This window comes from Drosophila persimilis, unplaced genomic scaffold, assembly GCF_003286085.1.
Source record: "Drosophila persimilis strain 14011-0111.01,24,50 unplaced genomic scaffold, DperRS2 tig00000000-arrow-pilon, whole genome shotgun sequence".
Classification (NCBI taxonomy): Eukaryota; Metazoa; Arthropoda; class Insecta; order Diptera; family Drosophilidae; genus Drosophila; species Drosophila persimilis.
In genome coordinates this window covers 22,079,676-22,097,380 of record NW_020825288.1, presented here as the reverse complement: position 1 = coordinate 22,097,380, position 17,705 = coordinate 22,079,676, and the positions used below count along the sequence as shown (strand labels likewise).

General features: G+C 42.4%; 1 protein-coding gene across 1 annotated transcript; it reads left to right on the top strand.

Annotated features, from left to right (window-relative positions):
• The first annotated feature begins 236 nt into the window (after nt 1-236).
• Nucleotides 237-16,631, top strand: LOC6591619 (protein fem-1 homolog CG6966). The gene is made up of 5 exons (XM_026987380.1): nt 237-792; nt 13,771-14,131; nt 14,194-14,794; nt 14,858-15,671; nt 15,734-16,631. The coding sequence occupies exons 1-5, from the start codon at nt 733-735 to the stop codon at nt 15,917-15,919; spliced, it is 2,022 nt and encodes a 673-aa protein (XP_026843181.1). The 5' UTR covers nt 237-732; the 3' UTR covers nt 15,920-16,631.
• The last annotated feature ends 1,074 nt before the right edge of the window (nt 16,632-17,705 follow it).

Here is a 17,705-nt window from a genome sequence, read left to right as displayed (position 1 = left end):
GCTAAAATTATGTGGGCATGGCTAAATGTTCTATATAGATAGTTATATTCAACGGAAGAAAGAAAACGAGGAATATGTAAATAGAACTTGAATTCGTCAGTATATTCACGGTATATTTTTGAAATAAGACCGTATATTTCGGTATATTTGTGAGGGTCGTACGGTATATTTTGTCTATAAATCCGCGGTCACACCGACCTCTAGTTCAAATCATTGTTGTTGTGTATTGTGTGTTAAATGCTCTGCCGCAGCAGAGTAGTAACCGAAATTCGATCCACAAAAATAAAAATCGAGAATTAAGTGGGCCCGGAAGTGCAACTACGAGAAGTAATACGAAAAGAAAGAAGGATTATTCATCTTCCTGCTTTTTGGCAGCGGGCCACGAGAAGAAGGAGAGAAAAGTGCGAAAGAAAAAAGAAATAAGAATTGTAATTGCAAGAAAATAAAAATACGGAAGCCAAGGAAACGTTGTCAGTTGTTGAATATACAAAATTCTATACATGTTTGCGTTTACGGATGAAAGTTCTTTTGTGCAAAATTACTCGAAATAAATACATACATCAACAGCATCCACAAGAATCTCTCTCTGTTCGTCTCTCTGCGAAGCAGCAGCGGCAGAAAAAGAGAAACAAGAATCTTTGCTGTGGATTTGTTGGTATTCCCCCCTGTTCCCCACCACCCACCATCACACCAGAGGATCGGAGAGATTTATGCTGAAGGCGATTCAACAAAATGGATTACAAATTCATTGTTTTTAATGCTGCCCGCGATAATAATCTGCCCCAATTGAAGGTGAGTTCATATGCGTTCATAGAAAAACGCCCCTCTCTCTCTCACGCTGTGTGCAGTGCTTGATAAGTGGGTGGAAATGCTGGGCTTCGAGGCAGCTCTACAGCTTCCAATTCTTGCAGCCAGCAGCAGTAATATTAACAACAAATTATTTTATTGTGTGGAAATCTCAGCTGGCAGAGTGTTAGCCTTGTGACTAATCAATAAAGTTCTCACCAAGTCACACATAATTCCTCTCCCACTCCCTCTCTCTCTCTCGCGCTGGCTGGCTGGTAAGCGTACACGCGCATGTTCTGCCCACAGTGATGTGATGGCTAGTCGAACATTAAAATCTAGCTGGAAAGAAGCTAAAATATGTAAATGGGTAACTTCTATGCAGATTTCTTACCAGTTCCAAACCCTGAACTGAGAGGCAATCGTATAGCTTCGGCAAAAAATGAGCTAGCTGGAATTAAAATCTGTTTATTATGGGAGCGTATGCAAACACACGTAATTTAACCCAGAATTTATTCCTGGTGTTCATTTAAAACATATTTGATACCATCTTTTTGGGGTTTATTGATGCCCAGTGGTCGCTCAGATAAAAGAACGGGTGTTCCATTCGCAATAATATAAATATGTAATATTCAGTTTTGTTGCTGAGGAACAACTCATCGTGAATTTGGTGATATGCTAATTTTTGAGCATGTGCACTGGACAGGTTTTTAATTTTAGCAGGTTTTCTTTTTGCAAATTTGCCTAATCTGGCAGTTCCACTAATATAAAAAGTAGTCATTTTACTTAACTTTTAAAATATATAAACCAGAAGCTGCCGGAAATATCGTTTTGTAGATCTAAAACCAGAATTAATATTTTAGTTTGATTTGTTTTTCCCTTTTTCCCCGCTAAACCTGCCAAATGCATTGCTCTAGCGCCAAACAATAACAAATAACATATACATATGTGTATTCATATGTTTGCCCGCCCGGCAACCGAGCAACGTGTTTGTGGGAGTACCGAAGCTTGAAAACTTTTGCTTGCGACTGCAATACTTTGGGCTGAGGCACGCTTTTTGCATAACAAAAGTTCTTAAGCTTTGGTCTGCGTCTGGGCCTGGGCCTGGGCCTGGGCCTGGATCTACCTTGGATGTGTGGCCCATGGCTGGAGAGCCGGATTGACATTGGCATACACCATACGCTGAGTGAAAAAGTGAAACAGAGGCAGAAAACCTGCTGCACTTGGCGCTGTTGCATTGAAGCAGCTACGTTTTAGCCCCCACTGTGTGGGGTGGGTGTTGTTGAATAATTGTGACTGCGACTGCGACTGTGAATGTGACTGTGCCTGCGCCGTGTGCATATTTATGATAAGTGTGGCCTGTGTGCCTGCCTGTGTATCTGCGATGATAAGTGTGGCTGGGGCAGCATTTGATTCTCTGAGCTTGTCTGACATTTCAAAAAATTATACGTGACATGGAAATCATGTAGTTCACTCGCTGGAAAACTTGCAAATGAGCTGTGCTGGAGCTATTCTGAGCTGCAAATGGAAATCGATAGAGAGAATATTGACCGTAATTTATTCTGTTCTCCATTATGCCCATGCACTTACGAGCACAGTGGTGTTTAGCATATTGTAAACACATCAGGCCCCTTTTAGAATCACTTAGTTTGTAGGGAATTATGTCCATTGAGTATTTTATTTTTTCTAAAAAAGTGTCAATTAAATACAAATGTCTTCCATTTGGATTCGGGGCCTCTCTGGAATATATTTTTAACATAGATTCCCCCTCAAGGGAGCCTCCACTGTATTCCCCATTCGTATATCAAAAGTCGAGCTTGCTTTGACAGTGGTGGGCCACAAGTTAGAACCACCACAGAGCGTGCTCTTCGCTCATTTGAAATTTATCAAGAAACGGTACCCTGGGGTTTTCTCTCTGTTTGTTTTGCATTTTCCCTCCCCGCTGGCTTTGAATCATTTCCTTTGGCTGCGCTTATCTTATCGGTGGAGACAATACTCGTATTCGCTTTGGGTTTTTATTTCTGCTGCTGTTGTGGCTGTTGTTGTTGTTGTTGTTGTTGCTGACTGCTCCAAATGCGTAGCAGGTATTTTTAGCAATTTTATTTCGCTGCTGTTGTTTTTGTATTTGGGCTGAACACGTTAATAACTGATGAACGGGCCAATTTTAAGAGCTGGAAATCACGTCGTCGGCGAGCCCGGGGCAGGTCTGATCACAATTCACTTCCGCGTCGCGTCTGTCATTTGCCCAGAGACGAGCTTTTCGATTCTCTCTCTTTGATTTTCCCTCAGCCGGTGCCATGCCCCTCAGCAACGCCCACCAGGCGAACGCACTTTGGTTATTATTATGATCGGCAGAGGAGGAGGAAGCATCAGCAGCAGCAGGAGCGTCAGAGAGAGAGAACAAAGAGCCGTTCGTTTCATTCGGGTTTTTGTCTTTACCTTTTGTGGTTCTTGTTCTTCGTTCTGACGCTGCCGTGTTGACAATTATCCTTGAAAGCGTTCGATCACACGAAAGTTGAGGGAAGGCTCGTCTCGGCCATCCCATCCACAGGCCCACCACAGTGGACACTCACTAGAGGTTGAGTTCAAAGAGATTATAGTTTTGAATATATGTTTATATGTATAAAGAACCCTTTCAAACATCGTAGATCTCTGTAAAACTATTCAAATCTGCCTGGAAAACACTAAAACAGCTTATCATTAAGGTGGGGATAACTTCCACAGCGATAACACAAGGCAGAACCGCTTATAGTCGCCCAAAGTCTCAAGATCTGGCTTGCCTGCAGCCGAATTTTTGGTGCGTTCGGGTCCCAAGACCTAAGACCTCTTTGAAAAAGTAAAAACAAAGCACATTAAGAAACGTGATTACAATTTGGAATTGTGTTCCCTTTTTGTTCACTCTTTCGATCGTGCACTGTATTCTCGTTTTTCTTTCAACTTCCTGACTGACGGGTCTGTCTCTCGACCCTGGAAATGTGTCATTTATGGGGTGTGAGTATTATTTAGAGGAAAGAGCGACGTACGGGGTATGGGAGTGTTGTCCCCCTCCAAAGGAATAAATAAATATAAATCGTGAGTGGATGGGATATTGAAGTTGCCCAAAAATAGCTTCAAGTATGGGGGGCTACTGCACTCAATGTTCCATATACATATGGTACGGGAGTGGAAGGGGCAGAGGGAGAGCCAAGCAACCTGCTTGGTTCGACGTGCAGCATGTTCTAGCCAGCCCCCAGCCCCCAGCCCCCACCTCATAGAACTGGTTTTTCTTGCTCTCAGTGTTGTTTATGTTTGTTCCAAAAATAAGAAACTTCCAGCCCCCAGACCCTCTCTCTCTCTCACTGCCACAAGAAACGCCTTTCGTAGCGAGAGAGCGAGAGGAGAGATCATCCACGATGTACTCGATGTTGGAGTGCCACTTTATGTTGAGTACACACAACAAAATATTTCTTGGTTCTTCCTCGTTGTTTTTTCCCCATTTTGTTTGGTTTTCTTAGCCGTACGTGATATGGCTCTAAGATCTAAGATCGAATGATTGATGAGGCTTCGCAGGGAGGGGGGACGAAAGGTATCTGAGAAGTAGTTCAACGAAGTTCAACAAAGATCTCTCTGGTTGGATATCTCCCATAAAAGATCGATGTTAGAGCAGATGGAAATTAATGTTGGGTATAGGAATACGATCTGTATCCATTAAGAGTATTTTTATTAATTTAAATTCAACCTTTTTGATCAAGATCAAGACTCTAAAGGTTCGCTTACGTGTACTCGAAACTGGTTATAATTGAATTTATTACGCTTAAGCTTAGGATCCAGCGATTAAAGTTCAATGATCTAGGTTGAATAATTTCCAGACTCCAACAGAAAACAATTTACATCTAAATCCACTAGAGATATAGGGAATTATATAATCATTAGCTAATTGAAAAAATTCTTGAGGAACATTGTAACACAATGTCTGTCCCTGGAATGGCATCTTCCCTTTCATTCTCACTAACGACCAATAAATCATTTACTTTTATATACCTTTTAGCTGGTTTTAAGTTATCTTTTTTATGTTAGTGGCCCTTAAGTTATGCATCAATCAATCATATAATATCTGGCTAGATAAGATATGGCATTTCTCTGGAAGCGACTAAATCTATGCAAAGAATTGGACATTTACTATCATCTTTGGGGGGCGCCTCAACAATTCCAGTTCATAATCATTTGTAAGCCTTGAAATGATTAGAAATTAACCGAAACTGATTAATTATTCTCTAGTAAGACTCATTAAATTTTGGTGTTGGTTTTTTAATTACATGCAAAAGTCCGAAAATCAAATCCATTTGAATTCATGAAAATCGTTTTCTCAAGACACAACACACTCCAATCAGGCGGCAAAGCGTTTTTCGAGCGTTTTCAAAACATTTGCCAAGGCATAACATTAAAGATAATTCGATGTACAATTTTTGTTTTCTGTCTTTCAGTCTCCTTTTTCTTCTTCTCTTGACTTTGCAAAGTTTCTCAAAGTTGTATGCAAAAAAAAGCCGCAAAACCGATTTTTTAGTTGGTCAACAGCTGTTTTTTTTTTTTAAATTTGTTTTCTGGGTTGAGGCTGTGATTCTTGTGCCTTGCAATTTGTTACTTGCTGTTGGGGTAACCTCAAAATGCGAATACGTTGTGTATGAGTGCACTCTTGCAGAGAGGGGTATTGTGATTTTTTATAGACATATGTAATCCAAAAAGGATCGCTTTGGGATCTTTGGGATATACATTCCGACTGCACTTTATTATTCTTTTGATAGAGTAGATCCACCGAAGTCTGTTTACTTGCCTATCAACCTCAATATCAAATCATCCTGTCTAAATTGATCTAAATTGAACTTGACAAATAGTAATTTAAGAATTAGCCGTAGGCACTATAAACATAGAATTTTTAAAAACAATCAATCAAATAGTCAATCGTATGTTCTCTAGAATATTCCTGCCTGAATTCGTAGTGTCTTGGCACAGGATTATCTTTTCAGTTTACTGCTGTTTTAAGAGTTATTTCATCACCCTTTTCAAAGACAATTGTATTTAATATTTTAATCAATTTTCTATAACATTGGCTTATTTTTATAATCGTAATTTTATTGCATTCTTATGTACAATTTTGTAAACTGGTTGCACTTTTTCCTTTATTATGTCGTTCGAAACGATGTTGGGAATTTTATTTTTCAGTTTACGAAAAATAAATCTTTGAGCAAAGGAGCAAAGGGAGTCATGTAGCGAGCAAGGACCCAATGGACTGTACTTGATAATTTCAATGGGATCTGTTTCGTTATAATTCATGTTAGGGTATCTAAATCTCGTTTCAAACTAGTCTTTGAGGCATTGTTTTTCTTTGTTTTTTGTTTGAGTTCGAACCGCGCGTTGAGTCAGTGCCTGAGTTGGCGCTTGGGGCTTGGTGGGGGCTCTGGGGGGAGACCGCTGCTTCTTTTTCTACTTGTTTGCCATTTAACTGCTTCTTGATTATTAGTTTTCAGTGGTGTGAGTGCGAGTACGAATGTATCTGTGTGTGTGTGTGTGTTCTGTGTGGTGTGTGTAAGGTCAGAGCCAATCTTGCCCGTCTGGTGGTGGTTTACTTTGACTCCAATTCTCTGCTGATGTTGTCTTTGTCATACACACGCTGCGTTGGGGTCTGTAAGTACGAGAATATTTACTGAATACATACGATATCGTAGAGTCAAGCATCTGTGGCTATTGAGTACACGAAGGGAACCCGAGCCCCAAGAAGAAGACGAGGGGAACAGCAATTAACGGCAACAAAAGATAAACAAAGAATTGAAACCGCCAGTAGAGGAAAAGAGATGGACATCTTATGGTTTCCTGCCGTCTCCTCCTCCGATAATGATTGCATTCATTGGCTTTATGTTTATGATACGCATATTTTCCCATAGCGAAAACCCCGAAATATAAGAATTCGAAAATCTATTGTTTCACTGATTGCACTGAGAGAAATTCGTAAGAACTGAGAAACTTTGGAAAACTTTGGGCTTTGGGAAGTGCTAAAACAAGTTGCCTAATTTCAAAAGTAGAACTTCTTAATTAAGCTAACCATTTTTCAGTCTCTTGCGAGTGTGTTTTCGACTATTTCAAAGTTTTAACAGAAGGGGATTGCATCATAGCAGCGCCCAGAACTTTAAATAGAGCTGAATTTATATTGATTAAAGTATAAATTAAAAGTCTTGCCACAGAAATACGTTTTCGGCAGTGGCAACGATCCATACTAAAGTCGCTGTGTCAACCACATTATATTTTGCCGCCAGGGAAAAAAAGTAAAACAAAGAAACTGACAACAAAAATCATTCAAAAAGTAATAATACGTATTTTCTTGAAGGTGACATCCGGATTTGAAGTTTAACAACCCGCGCAATTAGCCATGACTGTGACTCGAGTAACCTAGAAAATAAATACTGACAGGCAGAAACAATTACGCTGCGAATTTTCGCTCAGTGCAACTTTATCGCACATCATAACTATTTACGATCCCAAAAGCCCCTCAACAAGGCGAGTGGCGGGGACACAAATACAAATGGAGAGGGGAGAACGTGTCCAAATTCTTACGCGTGCTACCAGATCCATATTGATTTATGTACATATATTGAAGTATTGATATACTCGTATACCTACGAAAAAGCTGAAGAATCAGCTTCTACAAGCTGATGCTGATCATGATCAATAATTTATTTATACAGCGGATAAGAAGCCTTTGAGATAGGAGTTTCCTAAATTTTGTTTCTTAACTTTTAGCAATATGGGGAAAAGCCTTTAGTTGTGGCTTTTCGAATCATAAAGGAGATCTATTGAGATCTTCTCTAAATAGGCTGTCGTTCACAAAGTACATATACATATGTTCCCCTCATGATATCTACAGATACAATCTTTATAGCCATTGAAATTTGCAAGGCTATTGGCGTCTTTGACCTTTTGGTAGCACTGCATTCCACGCTTTTCTTCCTTGTTTTCCCGCTTTGTCAAGTTCATCGCACGATTAACTAAAACAATAACACAGGAGGACGAAAGCAGCAAAGATGAAAGGCCTCCCCGTAAACCGTATTTATGAAATACTTATAGAATCGTAAATCTAAAGAGCCAGAGTTTTGTTTATACAGTGGTTTATCTGTAGACTTCTTGGGTATTTCTTATCTGGGTTTTTGTTGTCCCATAGAGACCATCGATATATCTGAATGTCTGTTGCCTCCGGCTGGCAGAAGCTGAATAGCATTCAAGTTCAAGATAGTCAAATTTTCCATATCATTATCTGATTTTGTATTTTTCCACACACCCATAAAACCCCACCTCCACCAAACAGCCTTGACCTCGACCCTGCCTCTGGCTCTGCCTGTCTGCCGGGCTCTAATGTGAACCCTTTCATTGAACGAGTTTTTTTTTCACCTCTGCGCCCATCGACTACCGCCTCTGCCACCGAATGACGCTGCTGCTCATCGGATGCTCCGTTAAAAGCACCGTTGACCTCAAAAAGCGGCAGTGATGCCAATTGGAGTTGAATCTATCGTTCAAAATAGCTAAACAAAAACAGCCCAAAAGTTTTATTTATTGATTTATACTTATAAAAGAAATGTTCTTCTCATTTCCGAAATACCTACACAGAATTATCATCGTTGGTGGTAAATAACATCAATCATAACATGATCAAACTCCATGATTGTCGTCTTATCTTGAAGCAATTGGAATCTATCTATCTATGGCGATTGTTATGGGAATTTTCTTAGATTATTGTAGATCCAATCAGAACGGATATGGTTGTGCATTATTTGGGAACTGATTTCGAGGCTCTCCCATTTCGCCTCTTAAAACCGCCAGATCTGTGGCTAAAAACAGTCGACTTTTATGTGAAAAATAGCCAGATTTAACTGTTACTTCGGCTTTTGCTCTGATCTCTGGCTAGATTTGACTCTAAAATGGCAGCACTGGTGTTTATGTTTGTGGCCGTGCTGCTGCGCTTTTGCCTCTGTTTGTGCTGCTCTGCTGCTCCCCCGCTGTCTGCACCCTTGAGCGGACTGCGCAGCCGCGACACTGTCATGGCTTAGCTAACAAATAAACCAAATAATTTGAGTCAGCAACAGATTGAAGGGGTGGATGGGGGCATGGGGGGACAGGGACTTGACTGATTTGAATGTCGAGCCGCGAGAGAGCACGGCCAGCGAACGGCGGAACGATGGAACGGTCGAACGGCATCCATCCCAAATTGAACCAAAAGTTGGATGACCAAGACCGCGACGTCTGAGCGGAGTCTGAACTTGAATCGGAATCGGAATTGGAATTGGAATTGGAATCCAAAGCAAAGCGTTTGTCTACTGCTTGTGCATATCATCGACTCGACATTGAACTCGTTCAATGTCAAAATTATAATAAATTATGCGTGTGTGCTCGGAGATCCAGTGGGGGGCAAACAGCTGAAAAATTGATCAAAAAGCGAGAAACGAACCACCAAAACCAACAATTCACACAACAACAATGGAAAGTGGTGTTTATTGTTTATTACACGGAAATGAAAATTTGTCTCTTTGTTGTTGTTGCTGTTGCTGTTTTTTCTAGTTAATTGCTGTGTTTAGGCCGCGTTTTGCTGGCTGACATTTGTTTCATAGCGGTAAAATGCGCTCAAGGTGCTTCCACTCTCCTCTGGATTTTGATTTCGATTCAGAAAAAATACATATGAGAGATCGTCGGAAATCGTGTGTTCCGCTGCTTGTTTACTCATTTTCACAATTTGCCAAACAATCATATGAACATGAAAATTAATTTCCATTTTTTTTCCCCCCATTTTCGGGAAGTGAAATTTTGTGCTTTTGTTTTCGTTTGCAAGAAACAATTTTCGCTGAAATTAAGTCATAAATTTACTTGGCTTATTGCGTTTCTCTCGCTACCCGTTCAAAATTTTGTTTTCATTCATTTCGATCTGAGGGGGGGAACTTTACTGACTTTTGGGGGATTTCTGGTGAGTCTCAATGGGAAAGCAGACAAGAATTCTGGGAAAGTTCTTCTAAATATTCAGGGTTAATTAGTCATAGAAAGGGACTTTTGCTTATTTAATTAAATGGCTAATTCAGACTAGACTTTTCTTTGGGAAATCTATAAATATATGTAGACCAATATTACCCCACACGTGGCATAGCTGCAGAAATGTGCAATTCTCATAGAATATATTGCCTTAACAGTAGAAAAAGCAATTATATTTATAGAATATATTTCATGGCATTATAGTAAACATTTAATGCATATATTTGACTATATTATAATGACCTATTCTCTATTGGAATTAAAACATTTGAGTATTCTCTAATGCTTGCGCTTAGGGTATCGAAAATACTTACAGATAGTTATGTAATACAATCTTATATTCTTATGGAATAATAAACTCCTTTGAACTCTTTTGTTGCCTAAATGTTTTGTATTTATTCTATGCAATTATCTGCTTGGCATTTTCCCACCGTTGCTTATTATTCCGTCTAAACAGCCGCCTACTTATCATAATTGAATGAAAGTGAATATCCCAAGTGAAGAATTTCCCATCATTTCCTATGCCCAATTGCTGGGATGGAAATTGCGGCCACTGAACCAGAATCGTTGGGGTCATATCTATTATAGCATAGGGCCGAGCAACCTGTACACCATTGATTGATTTTTTCCAGCTATATGTATGTCTTCTCCTTTGCCTTATCCGTTGCCATATCCGCCGCCAGGCCGCCCCTTTGGGTTACGTGCCATTTGCTTTGTGTGCCACAGAGGCCGCCCCTCCGCCATTGTCAGATTGACTTTTCATTTCGTTTGAAGCTTTTCGGCACCGGGCTTAAGTAACAAGGTCACCCCTCACCCTGCTTTCGGGTGGAGAGAGGAGAGGGAGTGACTAAGGCTGATTCATCGCAGTCGGAGCTTGAATCATAATTGAGCAGAACGCGGAAGGGGAAGAAAACGAACAGCTGCTGCTGGTGTTGCCGCTGTTGCCGCTGTTGATGGTGATGATGATGATCAACAGATCCCCCTTTGGGGCATACACCGCCTGTCAATGAAAGCGAAAAGTTCAGTAGCCACAAATGGAATGGAAGGTGACTCGACGGATGGGACCACCACTACTGTTGGTGGCTATTGGAAGTGTGCTCTGTAGTCTTCAAAGGATCTTTTACATGTTTTGCTTCCCTGAAAATTGTTTAACAGTAAATTGATTCTTAATAGAATTATACCTGTTTATCTGTAGGCAAAAGTCTATTATATAACCTAAAATCAATACAATCAGAAAACAACTGTGAGATATAACACCAATAACACCTGTTTATAGGGTATCTTCTAGCTGCCACTATTTTTCCTTTCTCGCTTAATTGCAGGCAAAAATAAATGCGTAATTTTCATTGTTCAATTTACGTTTTGCGTTTGCTCTGCTGCGCTTTTCCTTGGCCCAAAAGACTTTTCAATATTCGTTTATTTTGAAGATAAATTTTCCGCTTTATTTTGTTGCCAAAAATGTGTTTCTTTAATTTGTATTTGTTTTTCCTTCTATATTTTTGGTCGTTTTTTGCTTGTCACGCGCCACGAGGCTTTCATTGCTGTAGGCGAGGAGGGGTGTGAAAAGGTGGGCAGGGGGGGGGGGGGGGGGCACTGAGGGGCTAAGACAAAGAATGCCGCTGCTGTGCCGTCGTGTGACGTCGTTTTGAAGATCGGACAAAGCGTAATGCCGAAAAGTAAATGCTTTGGAGAGAAAGCAGGAAGTCAACGAAAGCTTCTTCTGAGTATTTGCATCGACGAAAGAACTGTTATGAGAACAGAGAGGTCTCTGACCAGTACTGTTCGAGACGGAGAGAAAGAGAGGGAGTAAAGCCAAGGCGAAGTGTACGAGGGAGCGGTAGAATAATAGTTGCATACTCCGCTTGCAGAGAAAGTAAAAAAGCGAGAGGGGACCTCACCACAACACTATTAGACTCTGCCTTTGGCAAGAACAGTTAGAAAGAGAGCTTCGGATGGCTGCGAGCAGACAGACAAAGAGAGAGAGAGAGTGCTTACTGTGAGAAGAAAGCGTGAAGGAAATGGAAGAACAAAAATAACATAAACTAGAAGCATCGCACGCCATTCACAAGGTCTTTTGCGTCGGTGCTCCCCCTGCCTCTCCCCCCTATTCATCGTAACAGTAGTTGGCATCTTTTATCTGCTCTTTGCCTTCGTCTCCGCTCCACTTGCCGCTTATCTCCTTTTTCGCCAGTGCCTGAACTTCTGGTTTGGAGCACAACGCATGTCGTCTCGGTGGAAATGTTCTACTTGGAGCTGATAGATTTTTGTTTTGCTTTAGTCAAGGGCTTCCGTTTCCTTCAAGTTGGAGTTCCTGGGAAAGTGAAAGCTTTCCAGATCGTGTGTCCGTTCGTGGCACAGCACATCAACGTCATTCGCATCAATAAAACAGGGGAACAGGGGTCCACACTTTTTCTTCCACTTTGATGTAAATCAAACGAAAATACTTCCAAAAAGGGATGACATTTCAGGGACCATCACATTCCTGTTTTTTTTTTCAATTATAAACTTCTGGGCAGAGATTAATAAATAAATATTTGAAAAATTATATGGAAACTGCTGTTTATCACCCATTCATACATATCTTTAATCTATTCACGGCCCGCTCCCATCCCTCCACCCCTTTGCACGCGCGGGCACACATCATAATTAGCATAAAGCGAAAAATGAAACACGTTTGACATAAATGAATTTCAATTTGAAATTGGCATGAGAGCAAATAGGAAAAAAAAAACAACAGCGCAACCGCAGCGAAACCTATAAAATAAAATAAAATAAAAAATAATTAGCATGCGAGACGACCGACCGACACCCAAGAACAACGACAACAGTCCCTATAGAACAGCTAGTTCTCAGCTGATTACTCTCCATCTCCCTCTCTCTTACTCTTGCCTTATCTCTGGCTCTGTTCGTGTGTGTCTTACCCACCCATTCGTTATCGTTTGGCTCGGGTTCTACCGATCCGTTCAATCCCCCCCAGCACATGTTGACTTTATTATCGTCTAGAAGCAATTATAAATTATTATTCCTCTTTTTCTACCATTTATTAAATCGTTCATAATGGAGATTAGGATTTGTATCAATGTCAATGTTTAAACAGATACAAATAACAGAACCAACAGCTGATAAGCAGAAGGGTATTGGTGGGGAGAGCACACACAGCAGCTGATGCGATTAGCAAATGTTTACAGAACTGTAAGTGGACAATACTCAGGGATTGTTATTGTCGTTATCGGAATCTCTTTTGATCATGGAACAGGCTTGAGATATAGATACCGTTTGAAACACGTTAAGTGTAGATTCAAATTCCGCTTCGAAGGCGGTTTTCTATAATCAAAATATTGTTTAGAATGGTACGAGCCTACAAACCAGATTTCGTCATCATACAACCAGAGAAAAAATTCTCTTATAAAATTTTATTGAAAATATGTAAATACTATAGATTTAATATAGATGAAATCTCTCGCAATAGATTAGCTGCGAGAGTGGAAATTACAAAATTCTTTTCACTTTTGACATTAATATGAAAATATTTGATTTAACAACATTTTATGTTTAAAATAAATGTATTTTATATATTGATTTCATATTTACAGCTTCAAATTGTACTTCAAAGAATTCCTATTTTGATCAATCGATGCAGCCATCCCCATACGTCAATTCTTAACGCTATTGTAGCCCGAAAAGTATCTAATACCAGCCTATTTGTTCTTTAAACAACACTTTCATTTCAAAACTTAAGAACACTCTCTGATATGACCCCGAACCCGACCCTGAACTGCTCTTGAAAGACTTGCAAACAGACATTCACTTTATTGGGTTTCCCCCCAGCACAAAGCGCACCGCAAACGGTTTAATGGATTTTTTAATAAGTTCTAATCATAAATCAACTGATTACCTAAACCGGCAACTAACTATCGTTTTTTTTGTCTGTTCTGTCGATTGCAGGCCACCCTGTACAACAAAAGTTCCAGCGAGGTGGGCAGCCTCATATCGGCGAAAGTGAACGGAGCCACACCGCTGGTCATCTCCTGCCGCAATGGACACTACGATATTGTAGAATATTTATTGACAAAGTGTCGCGCCAATGTGGAGCAGGTGGGATCCGTGAGCTTCGATGGTGAGCCCATCGAGGATGCCCCGCCGCTGTGGTGTGCCGCCGCCGCCGGACACCTGGGCATTGTCAAGATGCTGGTCCGCAGGGCGGCAAATGTGAACAGTACGACGCGAACGAACTCAACGCCCCTGAGGGCCGCCTGCTTCGACGGACACTACGAGATCGTTAAGTATCTGGTACATCATGGAGCGGGTGAGTATATAGAGCGCAAAGATTCCTGGCAATTACTGATCCCTTGCTATTCTTTTGGACAGACTTTGAGGTTGCGAATCGCCATGGACACACCTGCTTGATGATCGCCTGCTACAAGGGACACTACCGCATCGCCCAGTACCTCCTCTCGCTCAATGCGGATGTCAACAGATGCAGCGTCAAGGGAAACACAGCTCTCCACGACTGCGCCGAATCGGGTTCCCTGCAGATCCTGCAGCTGCTGCTAAAGCACGGCGCCACCATGGATGTGGACTACTACGGAATGACGCCGCTGCTGGCGGCCAGTGTCACCGGCCACATGCCCATTGTGGAGCACCTGATCACGCTGCCCTGCGTCAGCCGTGAGTCGCGGATACATGCCCTGGAGCTGCTCGGTGCCACATATGTGGACAGAAAGCGAGACATGGCCGCGGCCCTCAATCTGTGGCGTCGAGCGCTCGAGGAGCGCAATGTGGAACCGCCGCTGACGAAGAAGGTGCAAGAGCCAGTGCCCGCCTACGAGATGGTGCGCGAGGTGACCAACGTGGAGGAGCTGGAGGAGATGGTGCTCGATCCCGATGAGATGCGAATGCAGGCCTTGGTCATTCGCCAGCGCATCCTGGGACCCACTCATCCAGACACCAGCTACTACATCAGATTCAGGTGGGTTTGCGGATCTCTTGACTGAAGATTGGACTATGCTACAGCTTTTGTTTCCATTCGTAGGGGTGCCCATTACGCCGACGCTGGACGCTTTGATCGCTGCATAGAGCTCTGGTCGTACGCCCTGACAATGCAGCAGAAAATCCTGCAGCCGCTCAGTCCCATGACACAGTCCTCGCTGCTTTCCTTTGCCGAGCTCTTCAGCTTCATGCTGGTCGAGGCGGGGCGCCTGCTGCCGCGTGGTCGCGTCGTGCCGCCCATCGAGGCCGATGGCATGCTAACCATTTTCTACAAGGCCGTCAAGGAGGTGGAACGTGGACAGGCCTTTAATCTCGAGCAGCAGCAACAGCAGCAGCAGCAGCTGCAGCAGCCACAGCAGCAGCTGCTTGCCGCCAGCAAATCCTGTTCAGCTTCCTCATCCACGTCTTCCGCTTCGGCCACCTCCGCCACCGCCTCCACAACGCTGCTGTCGGCGCATCAGCACGACTGCAATCACGACCCGAACGCCCTCAGCCGCACCATGATAAGTGCCATCCACATCGGCTGTCTGCTCAGCTCGCTGCTGGACACGGAGAGCCTCAGTCCTGAGATGCGCCGCCAGGTGATGGGCGCTCTATATCGGCTCAATCGTCTCAAGGTGCGCGTGCGCTTCGACAGAACGGCCCTGCACTATTCCTGCTATCGTGAGGGAACACTGGCTGGTCGCTATCCCTCCTGCCAGTTCCCATCGACGACGCTGGCGAAGGCCCTGCTGGAGGTGGGTGCCGATCCGAATGCCATCGATGATGCGGGCAACACGCCACTGCATCTGGCGGCCACACTGCAGCCGTATGTGGAGCCCTTGGCGCACATATTGCTCGAGGGTGGGGCGCATCTGGTGAGTAATAGATTATGGAATTCCCTTAGGACTTTGCTAATCTCTCAACCAATCTCTAATAGGATACGAAAAACTTTGCTGGGGAGACATTCGAGAGCCTGCTGGGCCCCACGCCCATGCACAAGATCATTGATCCGATGAAATACACGACGCTGGCGTGCCTGGCTGCACGGACCATAAAGAGGAACGACATCAACTACGAGGGAACGGTCCCGGAGACACTCTACGACTTTATCGAGCTGCACTAGAGGGAGAGCCGTGGCTTGGACGAGAGTCAACACACACTCAATTCACTCGATCGCTCACTCGCTCGATCAATCGATCACACGCCTCCCCGCCCGCCATCAACTATATAATACCTACATACTACTACTACGACTACTGTCTGCACGTGTATATTTAGAGATGGAGAGAGAACTACGATGATGAGGATGAGCTGCGGCCCTGACGGAGAGCGTTACTAATTGACTAGGAACTGATTTGTGATCAAGCAAAACGCAAAGTGCCTGTATCCAGGATGCCGCATCGGAACAGGACAGTGTATAACGAATTGACACAACGACAGAACCACAGAATCACGAGACAGAAAGCGGAATCAACAGAAGCAAAAATCAAAGTTCCAGAGAACCAGAGAGAATGGATACCGAGAGTGCTGCTGTCTTTGAATTTTGCTTGCAAAAAATGTGTTGAAGCCTTCTTCTATCTTAACTATGTGTTCTTGCTATTTTATTTTGTATGAATTATGATTAATATAATATTATGTGTATGTGCTGCAGCGTCGGGGCGTGCTCGAGCAGCTTAACCCACGGCTAGCGCCTGTCTGGCTGCCACGCCGGCGACTCCTCAGAGCTGCTGTGAGCACGCCCCCCGATGCGGCCCAAATTGTTATATGCGTAACGAGTATTTAGTGTTTATGACCAAAAAACAGAAATCAAGAAAATTTAAAAAAAAAAACGAAAACCGACCGACCGACTTTTAAGTGATGTTTACAGGCGAGAAGAAGAACTAAGTTTTGGAAATATAAAAACTAATTAACAATCATAATCGTTCATTGGTGTATCCGTATCCCACAACTTACTTACCTTAAGAACAGAACCCTCGAATCTATACTGTCTACAAATATTTATGTACTGGATCGAAGGAATGGGTGGCTATAAAATCGTGGATAGAGTTTGACAGTGGCCTAAGGAGCAGTGGATAGGTGATACCAAGAGGGTGCTGTAAAGTGGATGGCAAGCAAACACTGGTGGCTAGAAAGTGTGTCAGAAGTGACACTAAAGTCCGGAATAGTAGGTCAAGCTGTAAACGAAGTATGGAACACTTCTGTCTAAGAGACAAAGAAGAAAGAGTTTGCCACCAGTAGTCCGCTTATGGAAAATTGTGCACACATGAAAGTGGAAGACCCCTCCATTCAATGTCAGAAAAAACTGAGCCAATATCAATCGCTTTAAATGTTGCTACACTGAGGGCTCAAAAATATACTACTCCACGTTGAAATCTTACTCGAACACTAGTGGCATGAGACTGTACATCACCGAAGGAAGTGTTTTCCACAATTCTAAATTTTTGGGACAGAAAACAAATATTCCTGAAACTATAAATAAAGTGGAGTCCCCACTAATGGACACTTATCTGTACACTAGTGTCCAGAATAAAGTATCACACTGCATGCACTGCACAGTGGCGGCCTGGAAAAGTTTTCGAGTAACAAATATGGACTCTATTGTTGTATTACTTTGATTTGCATACGTTGCAGTATAATGTCATATGGGTTCTCCATTAAAAAATTATCATTAGAATGATCAAGCTTTAATTGAATCGTTTTAATAAATTTGTTATTCAGGTCGTAGGAAATTAATACTTTCCATGGATTACAGGGTCTTTTCGATAATGGAAATTTACTTAACGCAGATATAGCTTTTTCCAGTCACCAGTCTAAATAGAATGAACTGCAATTCGATATCATATGCGCTGTTAGCATATACTGTGTAATTATTGTATCTATGTATATTAAGCTATGCAAAATGATAGAAG

What these genes read in the sequence shown, in the direction of transcription:
- LOC6591619 (XM_026987380.1), top strand. Translation starts at nt 733, where the DNA reads ATGGATTACAAATTCATTGTTTTTAATGCTGCCCGCGATAATAATCTG. An exon ending in TCTGGTACATCATGGAGCGG is followed by an intron (nt 14,132 to 14,193) that starts GTGAGTATATAG and finishes TCTTTTGGACAG; the next exon opens with ACTTTGAGGTTGCGAATCGC. An exon ending in TCGAGGGTGGGGCGCATCTG is followed by an intron (nt 15,672 to 15,733) that starts GTGAGTAATAGA and finishes AATCTCTAATAG; the next exon opens with GATACGAAAAACTTTGCTGG.